General features: G+C 51.9%; 2 protein-coding genes across 8 annotated transcripts in view; one reads left to right on the top strand and one right to left on the bottom strand.

Annotated features, from left to right (window-relative positions):
- The window catches only part of RUVBL1 (RuvB like AAA ATPase 1), a 39568-nt gene extending 22842 nt beyond the window's left edge, over window positions 1–16726 (bottom strand). For 2 of the 5 annotated variants that reach the window (XM_074344189.1, XM_074344188.1), the window contains exons 1-3: window positions 10994–11237; window positions 7053–7139; window positions 1370–1502 (exon numbers count right to left, since the gene is read on the bottom strand). In XM_074344189.1, the coding sequence (XP_074200290.1) occupies window positions 1370–1502; window positions 7053–7139; window positions 10994–11134 (361 nt within the window). In that variant the 5' untranslated portion in view covers window positions 11135–11237. Of the gene's footprint in view, window positions 1–1369; window positions 1503–7052; window positions 7140–10993; window positions 11238–16684 lie in introns of those variants that run through there. The other 3 variants (XM_074344190.1, XM_010961373.3, XM_074344187.1) reach the window with 3 other exon arrangements.
- A 2561-nt stretch (window positions 16727–19287) lies between these two features.
- The window catches only part of EEFSEC (eukaryotic elongation factor, selenocysteine-tRNA specific), a 146241-nt gene continuing 145645 nt past the window's right edge, over window positions 19288–19883 (top strand). For 2 of the 3 annotated variants that reach the window (XR_012499785.1, XM_074344180.1), the window contains exon 1: window positions 19288–19668. Coding sequence is in view for 2 of the 3 variants with exons in the window: in XM_074344180.1 (XP_074200281.1) it covers window positions 19362–19668 (307 nt within the window). In the remaining variant the exon portion in view is untranslated. The remainder of the gene's footprint in view (window positions 19669–19883) is intronic. The other variant, XM_074344179.1, reaches the window with a different exon arrangement.

Raw genomic sequence — 19883 nt, forward strand, 5'->3', positions numbered from 1 at the left:
GCCCTCACTCTCCATACCCAGCCAGAGCGGCTCTCGTAAAACCGAAGCTCCTCTCTTCTCCTTTCACTCAGCACAAAATCCAAAGCCCTGATCATGGCCCAAGGCCCTGCATGACCAGACTTTTAAACCAGACTTTAGCATTCTTGAGGACAAGGATTCTGTGCTTAAACAAACCTACTTCTTCTTTATAAATTTTATTTATTTTTTAGAACTTTTTTTTAGGGTTTTTTTGGGGGGAGGAACGATAATTAGGTTTATTTACTTTTTTATTTTATTTTATTTTTTTGATGGAGGGACTGGGGATTGAACTCAGGACCTCGTGCATACTAAGCACATGAGCATGTGCTCTATCACTGAGCTCCACCCTCCCCCCAAATCCACTCCTTCTTAAACTTTCATAAGTTCCTTGAAGTTTTCTAGTAAGTGTCCTTCTTGAGAATACTTACCTAGTTCTGACAAGGACACAGCAGAGGTAAAATGGTACAAGCACTCAGCAAGTGTTTATAACCTGTAACTTAGGCAAGTACATCCTAGAGATAGACTCCCATGTGTGCAGTCAGATCAAATATTTTTTAATAGTTTACAAGGAATAAGCTATTTTGACAAGTAGGTCTGAGGGAAACTAGGACTCCCCCAGAGCCAGACCAGCAGGAAGAGGGCCGGAAGAATGCCCCAGAAGCCCAGGAGGCTGGCAGGAGGTAAATATTCGGGCGAGCGGCCATGTCCTGCGCACAGCACGTGGTCAGATGGTGGGCTCCCGAGTTGGACAAGTGCAGCTTCAGATGACAGTGCTACTCACCAGCTGGGCAACCGGAGGCAAGTTATTTAAATTTATGAGACTGTTTAGTTGGAGGCAGAACGCAGACTGAGAACTTCCCCCTGGGGAGTGAAGGGCTGCTCAGCACAGGGCAGCCCCAGGCCCTGCGCCTCGGCACCACAGCCTGGAGGCTCAGCCGTCCCACACGGCTTCCTCGCTCACGACACGCTCGGCATCCTGGCCGGGCGTTCTGACAGCACGCCACGCTGCTGTTGGCTTCAGTTTAAAACCTTTTCAGTGGACAGTCATCTCTAAGAGCACAATAAGGCTGCTGGGAAATGACTTGTTTTTTAAAAAACATCACTTTAATAGCCAAAATCTATTTCATCAGGTGAAGAACCCCAGCCCATAGTTGGGGCCCACATTTGCTGGTTGCTAAAGCACTTCCATTAGAAAAACTGGGGTTTTGTTTTGTTTGCAAAAATGCGAACAGTGTCAAAAAAAAAAAAAAAAAAATAGCAGTGCCCCTGATACCAGCCCCAGAGGCATTTTCTCAAGGAAGAGGCAGCTGAGAACAAGCCCGCGCAGGCACCAGCAGGACGCGGCACTCACCAATGGCCCTGCGGAAGTTCTCCATCAGCACTTCTGTCTTCTTGATCTCCGTGGAGTAAACTTCACTCCCCACCATCGGGCAGAAAGGGACCTTGCTGCCCAGCTCCTGGGCAATGGCCAGAGCCAGCGCCGTCTGCAGAGGGAAAACAGCGGGCATGCACTTGTTCCACGTTCTTGACAGACAGAAATTCAGCAACATGTGCTATACGGAAATTACGAACCAGGGACAGTCCTTCTAGTTTTAACATCGTCTCACACTTCTCACAGTAAACGCCTGATGACTTCTGTGGCCAGCCCACTGCTAACGTAAGTGGCATCTTTAATCGTCCTTATCATCGAGGTGGCTGTTATCACAGAGACACGGCCAGTACAGGACCAGCTCCCGATGCTTCACCCCATGCTCCTCCCACTCACCCCATGAAGCAAACAAGGAAGCTGAGACAGAGATTAAATAACACATCCTTAGCACCATAATCTAGAAAATGGCAGAGTGGGGCCATGAAGTCTGGCAGCAGGGTTCTTGAGATCACGTGCCCATCAAGCAGTACAGTCTTCCCAAACTGTTCCCCCAGTGTCAAGGCAGGGTTGTGACCTGATCGCAGCAGAACAACATGCTGGGGCTCTGAGATACTGCCTTCTGTCTCTACAGACACAGGAAGGCACCAATCTACAAGCCATCGGAAGTCTATACCGAAGGAACGAATGACAGGATGTTCACTTTATGCTGAATGGCCCCACAGACTGAAGAATGCCACGTGAGCTAGGGTCCTGAAGCCATGGGCTGCTGAGCTGACACCTGGACAAGTCCTAGTAAAGCACAAGCTGGCTTCCGGAAGGACGACTGTAGCTGGCAGATGCTGGGCAGACGTAGCAGGTGCACGGCCACGTGTCACATGTGAAAGCAGTGCTCTAAAGCTGGTGCAGGACAGGGAAACGCCATGGCCTTTTCAGGCTGCGATCACCCTTCCTCAGCTTTGGCACAAGAGCCCAGGGAGAGTCAGGGGCTAAGGAAGGTGTGCGGACTCGGGTAGAGCACGGCTGGCTACTGAAGAACAATGTGGGCTCCGAGACACTGCTTTAAAACTGGCCCAGTAAAGGGTCCTCTCTGATTTCCTTTCAATGCCCTTTTGGAGACAGTTTAATCTTCAGTGTGACCCTGGGCCCATGGCCAGTCTCTGGTGCCTGGCTTCCTCATCTGTCAAATCAGGTGATACTGTGCTAGACCACTGGAGCAAACTGGCAGCCCACAGACTGCTCCTGTTTTGGCCTGCAGAGTCTCACGTGTCTTTAAACTCACCTTGTTGCCCATTTTTGAACATTGGGGAATTTCACACCAAATTAGTTATTCAGCTTCTTCTGAGAAGCAAGAAGGTCTGGCCCCAGCGGGCCCCTGTGACCACGCGGCAGCACTGGGAGTGGAAGAGGGAGCAGCCTCCCCAGCGAGGGCTCATGTGGCTCCCAGCGCCTCGCTCAGCTCTGCGGCCGTCTGAGAAGACGTCTGAGCTGTGTGCTCGAGGCTGACACCTCTAAAACTGTGTATCCTAAGAGCAGAGGGAACACTCTGAAGCTTGCCAGGGCACAGTGAGAGGAGTAGCAGGCTAACACCAGGACTCCCAGTGGGACACCCACCTTATGCCCAAACTCCACCACCTCCCCAGTCACTGCCCAGTCACTGTCCCTTCTCTGCCCCCAGCACTACAGGCCCCAACTCCCTACCCTCAGCTGTCAGCCTCAAAAGCAGGGCTGTGCCTGATTTGATGGCAGACCCTCATCTCTACCAAATACAGAAGAGATGATCAGCATATTCCATTAAAATATGACAAGTACTTGATTAAGAAAAGCTTCGGTGTGCCTACCTTTCTCCATCTAAAGGCTCTCTGAAGGCTGGCACAGGAGGTGGCTATAAGCTGGGAGGCTTGCACAGAGATCCCACTGAACCCTCCCAACCAGCCCACAAACTTGATAATCTAGCTTGTACTTCGCAGGTTTAGAAACTGAAACTCAGAAATTACCAATTTACCCAAAGTGAAACAGTTAGCAAGCAGCAGAGTCAGGTTGCAACCTCAATCTTCCAAGAACTTACTTCTGTGTGCCCACCCCCACAAGCCAATGGCACAAAAAGTAGGTTGTTGACAAAAGAACATTAAAAAACCTACTTTATTTTCAGTCTCACCTGAACACCTCTTTCTAAAACCCAAACACAAAGCCCCATTACTAAGAGCGTGCAGCCCTCAAGAGTGGAACGGGTGTCCTCTACACAAGCACCACACTCGTGCCGGTCACTCAGTTAAGTTTCCTGAAGCTTGGGGCCCGTCAGCAACTGTAATGCAGGAGAGTTTCCACATGCCCGAAGCACATGGAGGGACTGGACAACCCACAGGTGCCGAGAGCCTCTCCTGTCCCTTGGGAGGAAAATGGTGCAACGTTACAAAAGCACGAAGGCCCCATGCTGACAGAGAAACAGCCGCTAGAGCCACCCGCTCCTTCCCGTTACAAGACATCTAGAACAAGTACACAGTCATGACAGATCCAGAGTGGTAACTACCACGGCCTTGAAGGTGTCTGACAGATCCCGGAAGCCCTGGCTAAAAAGAGCCTTGAAGGGCACACATCAGCAGACAAGGTGGCCTTAAAGAAAATCTCCAAAGGACAAGGACAAGCTTGTCAGTCTCACCATGGCTCTGGCCGTGATTCAGGACTGGTCTCTACACACCTGACGGCCAGAAAGCCTGAGCCACAAAACCCCCAACCAGCGCCCTGGGCTGGCAGCACAGCAGGGCCCCTTGCAAGTCCTCTCAGCAGGCACTCAGCCCTCATCAGGAGGTTGGGGAGCCTCAGATTTGATCAAACGTGAGTTCTCAAGCAGACAAGGACACAAAATAAATAAATAGTTTCATGAACAAGGAACAAGAGGCCATCAAAAACAGCCAGATTTTGAAGGAATGAAAAAATATAAAAATGGGTGGGGGAGAGGGGCTTCCTCACTACAAAAAAGGAAAAAGAAAAGCAAGCTAACATAAATACAGAAGATATGACAGATTTTGAAAATTAGTTTTGCAACCATCAGTCTGATACCTGATAAAATGACCGTCAACGAATGCCACAGCCACAGAGTAAAAGGATATTTGGGACACCTCAGCGCCACCAAAGACGGTTACAGATCACAGAGGGAAGCAGCCCCTCACGGTGGGAAGTGGCGTCAGCCTCCTGTGGTGACACGGGTTCCAGACGCGTCACCAGCGCGGCGCTCTGCCAAAGCGCGGATCGCTTCAGACAGAGACAATCAGCCAAGCACTGCAGGACGACTGCAGGACACTCTACAGAACAACTGTCCTGACGCTTCAAAGTGTCAATGTCATAGAGGAAAAAAACAGCAAAAGACACAAGGGAGGGTAGCCGTTCTAGGAAAAAAGAGACTGAAGAGACAGCAGTGAACGCGACGTGCCACGTTTTACTGCGACCGAACTTGGAAATACGAGGTGAAAGAGCGGAGGCTGAAACGGCTTGGAGAGACTGCAGTGCAGCCTGGACGCCGGCCAGCACCGTCAGCAGCACCGTACTTCTCGGGCGGGCGATGGCGCCTGGGTAACTTCGGGAAGGTCCTCACGCTTACTCTCAAACGGCTCACAAATAAAATAGAGAAAACCCAAGTGTCACAAAGTATTTATAATCTGCTACCTTTAAGTGGGGTACAGAGGGGTTCACCACACTGTTCTTCCCACTCTTCCAGGTTTCAAACTTCTCAAGACGAGAGGGAAAACTCAAGGGACTGGCCTAAAGAGCAGCTTCATACAGCTCACAAGACAGGCTGGGAGAGAGACCTAAAGAAACCACCCAGAGCGCAGCAGAGCCAAACAAACACAAAACATGAAAGAGGTGGAAAGAAAGAAGACAGCTCTGGCACAGGGTTTCCTAGTCTCGGCACTGTGGACATTTGGGGCCGGACAATCCCTCGTCGTGGGAACCACCCTGTGCACTGCAGGATGCTCTGCAGGCCCCCAGGCCACCACCCACGAGATGCCAGCAGCACTCCCCACTCAAGCACGTGTGACAATGTCTCAGGACAGTGCCAAATGTCCCCTGGGGACAAAGTTGGCCAGGGCTGAGGGCCTCTGCAGTGGAATCTCACAGAGCCGGTGTCCCAGAAGGAGAGAACAGAACAGGGAAAGGCTGCATCTGAAGAGACAAAGGCTGACCAGTTCCCAGAACTGATCAGACACAATACGTACTCAGATCCAGAGAGCACAGTTAACATCAAACAGGATAAATGGAAGTAAATCCACTCTTTGGCATATCACAGCAAAACACCAGAACCAAAATATCCCAAACACATTCAGCAACAAAAGACAAAATCCTCAAAATCAGTCTTCTCAAAAGCAACAACAGAAGCCAAAAGGCAGTGAATATCATTGGGAGAAACAGCACTCAGAGAAGACATCCATCCGCTGAAATGTGTATCCAACACAACTGCCTTTCCCAGCAAGAGTAGCATAATGAATAGAAGCCTGCTGTTGCCACCCACACACTCCTGGAAGGGACTTCTTAATGATGCACTTTAAGAAGAAGATGGAGGGAGAGCAAAGGTCTAAGATGTGAGAAGGAATAGTAAGCACATAAATGCTAAACACAGTGACAAAGCTCACATTCACACAGCCCTTTGTAGTTTAAAAAAAAGTGTTCACAAATACAGCACCTTTCCCTCTATTCTAAGACATCAACATAACCCATACTGTCCATTCAGTTATATGATTTCAAAATAACTAAGGTCATCATCTTGCCGCTGACTGGTTTAACAACTTCCTGAAACAGGCAGCAGGGGCTATCACTTCAGAAAGACTAGGGGACCTGCCTGAGGTCTTGGCAAGTCAGCACCAGAGCTGCAACTTACAGCCTGTCTTTATATACTTCCTCCCAAGCTCCTCCTCTCCTGCACCAAGTAGCCCTCTAGAAGAACAAGCAGGGCCCAGACTAAGGACCCGGCCAGGCCCCTCACTGACCCCACAAGCCGTCCCGCACTCTCGGCCTAGAAGGCCCTTTTCTTCCCTGCGAAGCCAAACCCTCTCCCAACTCTGAAGGGCAAATGTCAAGCCTCAACCCGTCCAGCTGTACCAGCCCCAGGGCCGCCCCTGCTCCTGCTCCAGCTCCAGCTGCATTTAAGACCAGGCAACGCCTCAGGCTTAGTGCTCAGCTAGAGCCTTTTGCGGCTGCCACGGTTTCCTCTCTTCCCTGGAGACTGTAAGGTCCTTGAAGATAAAAATCACATCTCTAATTCTTCTTTTCTTTTTCTTCTCATCTCTCACACAGACGAAACAGTGCTGGGTCAAGTCAGCATCTGAAAATTGCTTGCTGACTGATTTTCCTTCCTCTAAAGTAAGATGTCATTCCCAAGATTTTATGAAGCCTGAGGCCAACAGAAATGTATTTCCAAGGCAAAGAAGACTCGAAAGAGATAGAAGACAAACTCCAGTGACAATGAGACCCCTCCGAGGACTTCATTCTCTTTCTCTGGAGGTCAGCCAGGATAATTTGAATTTCAGAAGCATGGATTTTAGACACACTAGTTTTAAAACCATACACATAACCAATTTAGCTAAACAAAGTCTAGTAAGACACAAATTCAATTTAGCTTAGACATTAAGATCATCCTCTTGAGTAGATTAAAAAAATGAGAGGAAATGAGTACCTTGCCAGTTCCAGGAGGTCCTGCCAACAAGACAGCTCTTCCAGCCATCTTCTTGCTTTTGATTAATTCTACTATCACACCACATGCCTAGACCACAATGGAAAGAAACAGTAAGTCAATATTAAAATGTATCACAGGATGGAAGAGCACAGTCCCTGGTCCACGCGGTCCACAGACTTGCGGAGCGCCAGGCTGCCGCAGGCACTGTCCTGGTGCTGGGGGCAGTGCTCAGCGCTCCTGCTCCGGGGGAGGAGACAGACAGACACAACAGTGTACTCGCTCACTACCTTGGAGAAAAGGGCAACAAAATGGCTGGGGGCAGAGGCTGCTTTATAAAAAGTGATCTGGGAAGACCTCTTTGATGACATTATATTTGATACATGAAGCTCCAGGCAAAGGAAACAGCAAATTCAAATTACAGGAATGAAATCAACTATATTTCAATTAGAAAAAAGAGACTATATCATGGAGATGTTAGGAACAAAAACTAAGTTATAAAATTAAATACAGAATAATTTTATATTTGTGGTAAAATACATAATACAACTCTGTACTTGCACTTAAAATCTATCCATACATTTGTATATATATGCATAGTGAAAAATCTCGAAGAATCTACATCAAACTGTCAATGGTTTTATCTCTAAGAAGAGATGATTTTTGCTTTTTACTCTAAAAAAAAAAAAAAGCTAAATGTAAACATCTGGTCCATGGCTTTTCTTTTGGATATATGTGGTACTGAACCTTTAATAAAGTAATAACAAAAGAAAACAAAATACAGAAACGAGCTTGGCATGTCCAAGGGACAGGAGGACTGCAGTGACCAGAGTTCAGAAAACAAAAAGACCAGAAAGGTGAGGCTGAAGAGGCAGAACTCAGACAGGATCTTCCAGCTCGCAGTAAAGTCTGGGTTTTATTCTAGGTGTAAATGGAAGCCAGTGACAAGATTCCAGGCTCTGTGTCACATTCTGAGGATCTGCTTTTAAAGGATCCTGACGGCTGCTGTGTGGCGAACGGACAGCAGGGGTACAAATGGGAACGGTGATTCTTAGTCTGGGACCAGGGACGTATCCAAAGGGCCCACATACCTCCTGAAACTGGAAGTGAAATTGGAAACAAAACTGCGTGTCTATGTTCAAATGTGCATTCTTCCAGGGGGACGATTCACAGCTTTTATTAGACTCCCAAGTTAACCACCTAAGGGCTAGGAATCAGTAACATATTCTACTGGTTGGCCATCAGTTAACCAGCCCAGAATGCCGCAAAGCGAGTGCTGCATGTGAGGTTAAACCTACGGCACTCTAAGATCCAACAAATGCCTTTCGAATACTCAAGATTAAATTACCTGATTGTTGGTATACTTTAAACACATTCTGAGTATTACGTCACTTACAGCATACACGTATTGTGTGTATCTAGATACATACATCATATACACATACTCACATATGTGTATACAGTTGACCCTTGAAGTACAGGGGGCCTGACCCCCCCCCAGTCGAAAATCAGCACATAACTCTACAGTCAGCCCTCCCTCTCCGCTGGCCAGCAGCCCTGGACTCAGCCAGTTGGAGGTCATGTAGTACCCTGGTTTGCATTTATTGAAAGAAATCCACATGGAAGTGGACTCGTGCAGTTCAAACCAATGTTGTTCAAGGATCAACTGTATACAGATGTGTGTGTGTGTGTATGCAGAAATTCCATAAGTGAGCTACTGATTTCATGTACTATAAAAAAAATTAACTATAAAGGAGTAATGCTGAGAAAGTCACGCTTACTGAATGTCTGTATCTCAGGACCACGTAATACAAGTTTCTCACACTGATTTAATACCCCAATACATGACTGTCTAAAAGGTGCCCTCTCCTCGCCTTAGGGCAGGTCACTGTTCTGTTCCCTGGGCGGCATCATCCTGAAAGGGTCTGTGAACACATCTCACCTCCTCCATCACCCTTCTCCAGGACTGTGGAGAAGTGCCTCGGTCCTACACTTAGAGAGCACCTCAAAAACACGGGTTCAAGAGAAGTGTGTGGATGTGCTGTATTCCATTTCTGGCTCAGCTGGAAAAGCACAGCACCCTTAACAGAAACTAGAAGATACTCTTCAGATGCTGCGTTTTTAACAAGATAAAAGAGCCACTATGGTTTCTCCAGGGTACCCTCTAATATCGCAATCCTCAGCACTGGATGCTTTGGGCAACTCAAAAGAGGTAGAATAGACTTTCTGAACCTTGGCTGTGTACTCATATTTACACACAGGACCCCTTCCATTTAACCTTCCTCAGTTTAGGCTCCTTCTCTCCAGTGAGATATGTTCAATGAATTCTAAAATTTAAAAAGCATGAACCAGAGGGGCCTTTAAAAGATGACCTAGTCTAACTCTCTCATCTTTCAGACAAGGACATTAAACACCAGGGAGGCTGCTGATGTGGCCAGACTCTTACAAGGATCTGGTAGCTGAGGTGGATGGTTAATAATTCAATAAATAAATACCGAGTCCCTGTAATGAGTCCGGTTGCAGGTATATAATACGACCCGGTCTCTGTCCTTGGGAAACTCATATTTGTATGAAAGCATACAGCATCAGAGTTAAGAGCTTGGATTCTGGTGTAGTCAGACAGGCTTGGGTTTAAATCCTGGCTCTACCAATTACCAGCTGAGTGACCTTGGATCCTTGAATTTAACCCCTGTGAACTACCATTTCCTCACCTGAAAACAAAGTTCATAATACAGTCAGAGGCACAAATGCTAACGGGCTTATGGTAAAGTATATTAATATCTCTAACTTACTTTGAAATGCAAAAGTAGATTCCTGGATGAATAAATGAGCAGATACAAGATAAAACAACAGAGTAAAACGTTACTTGTAGAATTCAGTCACACAGGTACTCACTACATAAGTCTTCCAACTTTTCTGTATGTCTGAAAAGGGTCATAATAGAGTGGAGGAGGGACAGTCACTAGGGTGGAAGGGAGCCGCTCAGCACAGCATGCGGCACACAGAGAGCATTCGACAATGCCAGCCATCTGCAGTGGACAGCCCCTTCAGGGAGCAGAAGCTGGATAAAGAAACGTTAGAGTCACCCTGGCCCTGTCACTATTTCCTCTCTGGAAAGATGATGCTCAAAATGGACACCAGAGGCTTCTCTTTCGGCAGCTCTATTTGCACAAGCAGGCTGACGAGCAACAGCCTTACCCTGGATTCCGCAGCTGCCAAGCCACAGGAGAGGCCAAGGGGAGTGGGGCGAGCTAGCGCCCAGCAGGCTGAGGGGCCGCACCACCACTGAGGGCTCCAGGAACTGGTACAGCCCCAGCGTCACCGTCACCAAGCTGGTGGCAAGCGCGTAGGTGAAGTGACCCCTCCCACCCTCAATTTCTTCATCTGCAAAGAAGTAATACAAAGAGCCTGACAAGTCTTGAGACTATAATGTAGGTGAAAGGACTCGGCATCAGCGTCACTCAGCGGACTCATCCGAATGGTCCACAAGGGTGCGGGTGGTGCGGGGAAAGCAGCCTGACTCTCTCCTCCTCAGGCTGATCACTTCTCTAATTCAACCGCCCCCCGACCCCCAGGCTCCTACTGCGTTCGCAGAACTCCAAACTCGTACCGCGGCGCACACAGCCCTGTGGGAACTGACACCCGCCGCACCCCCGCCCCAGTCTAACGGCGGTGCAAACGTTTATCGTCTGAAACGCAAGCGCCCTGAGAGCGGAGGCCTGGCCCACCTTCTCCCCGCTGCCCCCCGGCGCGCGGACAGCGCCGCCCGAGCGGGGGCTCAGTCAAGACTCGCCGGCCGGGGGCGAGGCCGCGGGGTGGTCGCCGCGTCCTGGGGAGGGCCGCCGCCCCGCCGGAGCCCACCTCTGTCAGCGCCCCCGCCTCAGCGCCCAGCTAGGCCCCCCACCCGCCTCAGACCCCCCCCTCAGCGCCGCCCGCCGCCACACCTCGCGCGCGTTCTCCTGGCCCACGAGCCCCGAGGCTGCCTGCTTGGCCAGGCCGCTCTCGTCCAGCCCCAGCCCCTTCACGTGGCTGTGGGAGGCGATGCGCTGCGTCTTGGTGGTGCTCTTCACCTCCTCGATCTTCATCCTGCGCACCTGGAGCCCCAACCCGCCGGAAACCCGCAGAGCACCGGGGCGCCCGGTTACCACGCGGCCGTTACCAGGAGGATGGTCCTGGCCCGCCTCGGTAGGTGCTCCACTGGTGGCGGCCGGGACGCCTCCGCTCCCTATTGGCTCCTGGTTGTGTCCATCACGGCTGCCGCTGAGGCCCCGCCCACGCGCTTCCGGCTGTGTCCCGGGCCGGCTTCCCCCGCTGCCCGTGCTTCCGGCCCAAGCAGGGAGTCCGGCTCTGCATCGTTCCTCTTGCCCCGTCTTCGCGTTCGAACGCATGCGCTACTGCAAAGCTCCCGCGTTGCAGATGAAGAAACAAACCTTTAGAGCTGAAGCTTCATCTTGTGCTCACTGAGTTTTCTGACTCCCACGCCTTTCATCTCTCTGGGGCGGCTGCGCTCAGCATCCTCCCTGGAACTGTCCTCTGCTCCTCGCCTCCACACTCTCCCATTATTTAAACTAATGGCTGTAACGGCGTTGTATGTCTCCAAAACAATACTACCCTGTAAGGTAATGTAAATCCTAATACAGATAAAGATGAGGCCAGAAGAGGCCGGATGACCTTCCCGAGAACGTACAGCGGGTAGTCAGCAGGTTGGGACTCCCTCCGAGGACTTACAGCCTACAGCCTGTGGCACCCTCATCTCATCCCACGACCTCAGATGAGACAGTCGGTCACAGCAGCTGTGTCCTGTCCAGTTGTGCAATGGTATGAACACTCCCTGTAACGGTGTTACACCTGCTGTGAGCCAGACACCACAACGCACTGGGATGCAGGCATAAACTACACAACCTCCAGCCTCAGCCAGGAAACCTGCAACATGAGGTGTGCAAGCCCAGAGAAGGGCTGCCCGGGACATCCTGGAAAGTCAAGGAAGGCCCCGCGAGGTGGTAACACCCGCACCAAACCCTGTCAAAAGCGTAACATCCTCAGAAGCAGATGGTGTGTCAACATCTTACGAACGAGTAGGCTCAGGTCCAGAGAGAGGGAGGGACTTGCTTGGAGCTCAGAGGAGCTTGTGTTCAGGCTGAGACAGACCTGAAGGCAACCCAGCTGCAGTATTTCCTGACTCTCATGTCTCCTTGTACGTCTCCATCATAACTTCTGAATGTTAGTTTCTAATTATTCACGGGATTATCGGGTCCATGTCAGTCTCTCCCACTAAACTGCAGGCATTATGAAAGTGTAGACCATGTGTTTGTTGTTCATCATTTTAACCCTGCTGCCTGGCACACACCCTGGCACACACCCTGGCTCACAATTAAGCCGCCTTATAAATTCAGTAAGGTTCTAGACCCCCACATACACACCAAGTCATGCAGTTTTGCTGTATGTATTTTACACTCTGGGTTTTGTGGGACTTGGTAATGGTTTCTGTCAGTGAATGGAAATTCTGGCCCCCACCACCCCTTCTACCAGAGCTGTTACTTTATTTTTTACTCTAAAGAACATTTCAAAAATCTGATCTGGCCTACCTTTCTCCTTTTACAGGTGAGGAAACTGAGGCCCTGAGAGGAGATGGAGTTTGTCCAAGGTCACAGACTAGGTAAGAACCTTTCCCAGGCCTCAACCCCAGGGCCAGTGTGCAAAGAAGCAGAGCCTGGTTGCAGAGCCAGACAGCTCCTAACATTTCAACAGAAGGCTGCTTGGCAGGCCAGTGTCCAAGGTGCACGAGGGCGTGAAGGTAAGTGGGGACCACAGCAGTGCACGTGGGCTATTTTGCCCAGCACCCTTCCTGCCTCTTCCGGCCACCTGCCCTCTAGTTTTCTTTAGAGGACCACCCCTCCCCGACTTTGCATCCAGGTGGTTTGGATGGGTTGACACCCCCCCCCCCAGCTTTGTTACCCTGGCCGGGCCTGTCAAAGTATCCTCTCCTCCCTGAAATGGTGATTGGTTCAGAAATGTGAGCAGATAGCCCAATGACACTCAGTCCTACACTTTAACTGGAAATATCAGGAAAGAGACTTGTGTCCTGGGGTTCCAGGTCATTGTGGCCACTTCCTGGGAATACTGCTTGAGAATGAAGATAGTAACCAATTCCTAATGAAATCCTTTACATTCCCAGATCCAGGCCGGCCCTGTTTGCAATGTAAATAGCATTGACGTTGGGGCTAACATGGCTGGAGTTGGGTTTCCATCCGTGGGCTTGAGGAACAACATGTTGCAAGTAACTGTGTGGACGGCTGTGTCCCAGCTTGTGCTGCGTGTCCACCCCAGACTTGCCCGCTCACGCTCACTCCCATGGCCCTTGCTCTTTTGCCTCCAATCCCTGGACCCCTCTTTTCTCCAGCCCAGGCTCGACCCTCTCAGCCACTTGGTCTCCAACCCTTCAGCTCCCTCCTTGCTTTGACATCTTTCACACCTGACTTTTGAACCCACCAGCCCAGGTCACCTGCCTGTGCCTCTCCACTGCCTACTGAAGGCTGTTGTGTGTGGAGGGAGGCAGTCACACAGGGGCCCAGGGGAGCTACACACTGTCATGGTCTCCAGCCTCAGCTGAGCGCTCAAGAGCCGCCCACATAATGATTAAGTATTGTATTAGCTAGGATATGGCCATTCAGCTGCATGAACAGGGAGCCTGGAAATAATAGCGAATTAAACAATATAGAAGCTATGTTTCCTCATATAAAGCCCAAGCAGGTGTTCCACCCGTCTGCTGGCTTTGTAATCATTAAGGACCTGTCCTCCTCTGCCGTGTCACTCTGCCGTTGCCCACGCACACCTTCTATAGCATGGTCCAAGGTGGCAGTTGGAGCGCCCCTCAAAAGCTGCATTCACACCAGCCAAAGGGAGAAGGGGGGCAGGGGGGCTGTGCCCCACCCATTTAATTTTGACCTCAAGTTGCACCATCCCTTCTACTCACATCCCAGTGGTCACACTTAATCAGATGGCTGCAGGTAGCTGCAAAAGAGGCTGTCAGATGAGGGCTTTAGCTGGATAGGTATGTGTCCAGCTAAAAATGCTGTTCCTATGAAAAAAGGGGGAGAAGGTAGGTTGGAGACAACTCTTTAGTCTCTACCCTAAGCTGCCAGGCACTGCTGGGCTCTCCTTGTGTCCCAGCTCAGCGGCAGACATGACCTTGCTGCTAGCCAAGGTAACCCTACTGACTGGGTTCCAGACAGCCCCGTGGGCCCCCCATCACTCAGAGGCCTCACTCCACCCTCCTTTTCTCCTTTTTCTCTATTTCCATCTGTTCTTCCTGATCACTCGCCACATAACCCTGTAGACAGACAACCCTGAAGAATCCACACGAAAAGATTGTTAGAGCTAATAAATTCTGCAGAGTTGCAGAGTACAAAAACCAACACACCAAAGAATATAAACGTAATCTTTCCCATCTTAAAACACACACTGACATTTTTTGCAGAAATAGAAAAACCCATGAAATGAAATTTCAAGGGACTCCAAATAGCCAATCTTGAAAAAGAAACACAAAGGTGTCAGTCTTCCACTTCCTGATTTCAAAACTTACCACAAATCTGCAGCAGTCAAACCAGTGTGGTACCAGCATTGGGACAGACAAAGACCAACGGAGCAGAACAGAGCGCCCAGGAGTAGACCCTCATGCATCTGATCAATGGGCCAAGACCATTCAATGGGAAAAAAGCTGAACCTGTAATTAAGTCTTGGTTTGGTGCTTGGGGCTTAGCATAATTGACTCCACTTGGGGCCTGTTGTCTTATTTTCAGCAATTGATCAGACGCTCATCCTGAGAGATGTCATAAAAATTTAAGGTGTTGGCGCTACTCCCAGCTACCACTGTGGAGCCGTCCCAGGGTTTGCTGAACCTCTGTGTGGTGTTCACAGGTCCCAAGGTATGGTTCACAGTCTTTATGTCGGTGATTCTCTTCATTCCTTCTCCTATGGTCCAGTCTCAGGGAGATCATTTGCTAGGTGGTTAGTGGCTGCAAATGTGCATTTAAAGCTTTTGAGGGAATACTACTTAGCTCAGAGATTACCATGCTGGTTCCAAGCAGGATGATTCCCTGTGTCTGGAGTGCACTTCACATCCCCAGGACCCAAACCAATCAGAATCAAAGTCAGAGAAAGATCCCGTTGAAACAGTCACGTTTGTAAACAAATCGGCTTAGTCCGTGGTCAGTGTTCCCACATTCTCACCAGCATTTGGAACTACCCACCTTTCTGACTGTTGCCAACCTCACCAGCATGCGTGTTATTTCAGCCCCAGGCTGACTGCTGGGGACAGGAGGGACAGGGGCGATTTTGCTGGCACCTTAGACATGGTACAAAGACACATGATTAAATAACACTGATCCACGTGGCGAGACACAGCTGCTTTTTAATTCTAGTTCTGTGGATCTCGGGGCTGGAATGTGACTTTAACTCTTGCTCATCTCTCTTTTCATTAAAGATTCTGAAAAGGAGGTTTTTGTGGTCCCTGGCTGTTTTTGGCAAATGACGATGTTTTTCTATTTTTATTTGAGTCAAACTTAAGTATTGAGTCATAGGTAGTATCTGGATAGTGCATCAGTCATGAAGATGGTTCACATCATGGGGGCTGAGGAAACCCAACGTAAAACAAAGATCAGCCAACAGGGAACAGGTGGGCCTGCGCTCCCGGCAGCGTGGACGCCTGTGACTCCCACCTGGATGATCTGGACTCAGATCCTGACCTTTCCTAAGCAAGTTACCTCTCTAGGTCCTCTCCCTCCTGCTGTAAAACAGCAATGGCAGCCCCTCCTAGGATTATTGGGAGAGTTCAGTGAGCTCTGTTAACCACGGCTCTAGCGCTGGGAGGGGTGCAGACAATGGCACCAGAGCCTTGGAGCATCAAGACGGGGCTCTGTCTCCCCTGGATGGCTGCCTTCTGCGTGTGTGTCCTGCCTCGGCGGTAATGTTGTGCTTTTCAAACTGAGACAGTACCTGGGGGCGCTCACGGGAACTGCTTGGGAGCCTGAGGCAGGAAGCTGGGCTGGGGAGGGGTCAGGTTAGCAAGGGCCAGCCTGCACCTCCCACTGCACCCTCCGCTGCCAGGGAGCAGTGTACAGGCCTTAGCAGTCAGACTGTGGTCCAGGGACAGGGGGCAGGCCTGGTGAGGGCCTCCATACGCCCGACCAGTGGGAGGGAGTTAGGAGCCGTTTGCTGGCCTGATAAATGCAGACAGACCCAGCACACCAGCCACATGTCTGTAGACGTTTCCTGTGTCTGCGGCAAGAAAATGCTACAAACTCAGTAGCTTAAAACAACACATGCATCCTCTTACGTTTCTGTAAGTCGGCATCCAAGCTGGGCCTCACTTGGCTGAAATCATGGTGTCTTCTTTCCTCTCTGGGCTTCTTTCCTCTCTGGGGGCTCCCGGGGAGCACCACAGCCTGGCCTTTGCCAGCTCCTACAGGCCACCCACATTCCTGGACTCATGTGCTGCTTCCATCTTTGAAGACAGTGGCATCGTCTCATGATGCCGTCTGGCTCTGATCGTCCTGCCTTCCTCCTATAAGGACACCGGTGGCTGCATCCGCCCTCTGGGATAATACAGGGTGCTCACCCCATCTCAGGATCCTTACCTGTAAAGTCCCATTACCGTGCAGGGCAACACACTCACAGGGCCCCGGACGTGGACATCTTCAGAGGGCCACCATTCTTTCATGGCTGGGCTCCCCTCCTGGTGCCCCAGCACAGCCCAGACTGCTTTCCCCAGGTTTTAGTCCAGCATCAGCGAGCACACTTGTATCGCTTACCCTGGAAATAATTTCCAGAGTTTTCTCCGATTGTGCTAACTTAGATCACATGTTCACTGCCAAACCAATGGCCATGGCTGGTGGAGTGGACCTGAGTCCACCCCTGGAGCTCGAGTGAGGTCAGCCCCCACCGTGACCTGGAGGAGAGGGCGTGCAGTGCCTCCGAGGAGAGTCGAGGATTCTTACAGAAGAAGAGGGAAGGGACGCTGACCATCCCGGCCTTTAACGCGCTTGTAAAACACGAGTATGTCCACGTGCAGGTGAAAGAGACCGGGAAGCACAGCCAGCGTGAGGTTGCGCCATGATCTGAACCTGGACGGGACAGCAGCTCCCTGGCTCTGCAGCTGATGTGACGTTAGCAGATCTGTTCAGTGCTGGGAGTGCCACGGAGCACCGTGGTGGCCTGGTGACAGGCTCATCTGAGGTTAGTATGGGACATGTCAAGGAAGGTACACGGTTAACACCATCACTAGTAAGGTAGATACCCTCGGAGAAAAGGGAAATTTCCATTTCATTCCTAAAAGAATCTTTAAAGACACAACTCAAATCAAAGAGAAAAGTATAATAACTTCCTCTGGGCAAATTTATAATTAATCCTGGATTAATGGGCCTTAATGAAGTTGAATTAATTACTAGCTGCTTGTGAAGAACTTTGAACTACCGAATAGAAAAATGGCATTAAAGAAACAAAAAGGAAACTGCATCACATTAATGTGAAGAACAAATTCCAAATAAACGCCGTTCTGTGGGCCATTCCCCGTCAATCATACCCAGGGACCAGGCCCAGCCTTGGGATGCCTGGGACCCAGGCATCTGCTGCAGAGGAGGGGGTCCCTGTGGGCTAGAGGTGTTGGGGTGAGTCCACTCAAGAAACACTTGTGCAGCCTCTGCTTGTACCAGGCCATGGGCGAGCAAAGGTGCAGAAGGGGTCCTCAGCCTCCTGGCACCAGGAGAGCACGGGAACCCGGCCTGCTCTGAAGCAGAGTCGCCTCACTGTGATGGAAGCCAGCATGGAGACAAAAAACACAGGAGGGGGCACCATGTGTCCGGCATTTTGCTGGCAACAGCACTTCAGTTCCTACGGGGCACCCCCCAGCTCCTCCTGGCTCTGAGCTTACGGCTTTACACCTGCCTGGGCAGCCACTGTGCAGGGGCCATGACTTCATCAGGGCCAGTGAGACCCCAGGGCGGGTACTGTAGGGTTGCTGAGGTTGTCTGCTTAGAGGTGAGGCTGCCGGGAACAGAGATCACCCAGAGGAAGGAGAGACGGAGGCAGAACAAAGCGTGTGCCTCTGTGTTGTCATCTGAGCCCCTGCATGTCGCTGTGACAGACACAAGCTTCCCCCGGGTTTTCAGTTGGGCTTATGGAGTTACACATGCATGCTGCTACAGCCCTGACTGCAGGCATCGCCAGGTAGCACTCGGAACAGTGCCAGATTCCAGCGCGTTTAATCCTCACAACCCTGTGGGACAAGAACTCTTACGTCCTCCTACTTTACAAACGAAGAAACACAAAGAGGCATAAAGAGGTTTTGTAACTTGCCCAAGGCTACACAGCTTTCAGACGGTGGAGGCCAGATTGGTGCACAGGAGTCTGCGGCCAGGGGCTGGGCTACACTACTTTGCTCAACTCAGTTTCATGGTGGGTTTTTGTCATTTACCCTCACAAATTGTGGCTAGTGCAGGACATGATGTGGAGGAAGCTTCCAGAAGGGGTGCCAAATTATGCTGACCCGTGCAAGTCAGACTTCATACAGAAATACTCCCTTTTCTTGAAAACTGGGAACATGGAGCAGTGTTGGGCTGCCGTCCGGCCTGGTGTCGCTTGGCTGAAGCTGAGCACCGCTCCCCCTTTCTTTACACAGGACACGTACCCCCTCCACTTCCCAGCCTCCACCGTCCCGGCAGCCTAAACCTGCTGCTTTCTCTCCTGAGTCACCCGCCTGGCCAGCGCAGACATTTAAATTTGCCACCCCCGGTTGCTGACTCGGGGTGACGGCCTTTCTGGACATTTCAAGAACGTGGGGTGAGAGCTGCCGGCTCCGGCCGGCACACACGCACACAGACTTTCCCCGCAGCGCGGAGCTCCGCAGGCCGCGCGGAGGCCGGGCGGTGGGCGCGCTGCCCAGGCCGCGTCCCGGGCGGCTTCCCTGGGCTTTCCCACGCCGGCCCGCAGCTCAGCCAGCAGGTCGGGGAGGCCTCTGCGGACCGTCCGCCGCCTCGGCGCCTGCCCTTCCACGGCTGCTTTCCTCTTCCCTGGAGCTTCTCGGTCCCCGCTGGGCCCTGGCGACGTCTCCAGCCCCTCCGCCCGGCGCGCGGCCCCGCGGAGCGAGCGCGGGGCGCCGGCGGGCACGAGCGAGCGCGTGAGTGAGCGCGCGCGGGGCCGGCGGGCGGCCGGCGGGCCGGAAGCTTCGGCGCCGGAACGCGCGTGCGGGGCGCGGGCAGGCGGGGGCCGCTTAGCGGGCGGACCGAAGCGGCGGCGCGGAGGGGCGGCGCGGGGAGCATGGCGGGCCGGCGGCTGAACGTGAACGTGGGCGTGCTGGGCCACATCGACAGCGGCAAGACGGCGCTGGCGCGCGCGCTCAGCACCACGGCCTCCACCGCCGCTTTCGACAAGCAGCCGCAGAGCCGCGAGCGCGGCATCACGCTCGACCTGGGCTTCTCCTGCTTCTCGGTGCCGCTGCCCGCGCGCCTGCGGCCGGCGCTGCCGGGGGCCGACGCCGACGCCGAGCCCGGGGCCGAGCCGCGGCTCCAGGTCACGCTGGTCGACTGCCCCGGGCACGCCTCCCTCATCCGGACCATCATCGGCGGTGAGCGCGGGCGGGCGGGCGCGGGCTCGGGACGCGCCCGGGGCGGGGGGCGCCTCGCCGGGCGCGGGCGCCCCTGGAGACGACGGGAGAGTTTTGTTCTTTGACAACACGTGTTTGTCAGGCACGCACAAGTTGGGGAAGCTCCAGGACCGCGGAAAGTGTGCGGGAAGTCTCCACTCACCTGCCCTTGGTCTCCTCAGTCGACCACTGTCCCC

Source organism: Camelus bactrianus, chromosome 17 (genome assembly GCF_048773025.1).
Source record: "Camelus bactrianus isolate YW-2024 breed Bactrian camel chromosome 17, ASM4877302v1, whole genome shotgun sequence".
NCBI classification, from domain to species: domain Eukaryota; kingdom Metazoa; phylum Chordata; class Mammalia; order Artiodactyla; family Camelidae; genus Camelus; species Camelus bactrianus.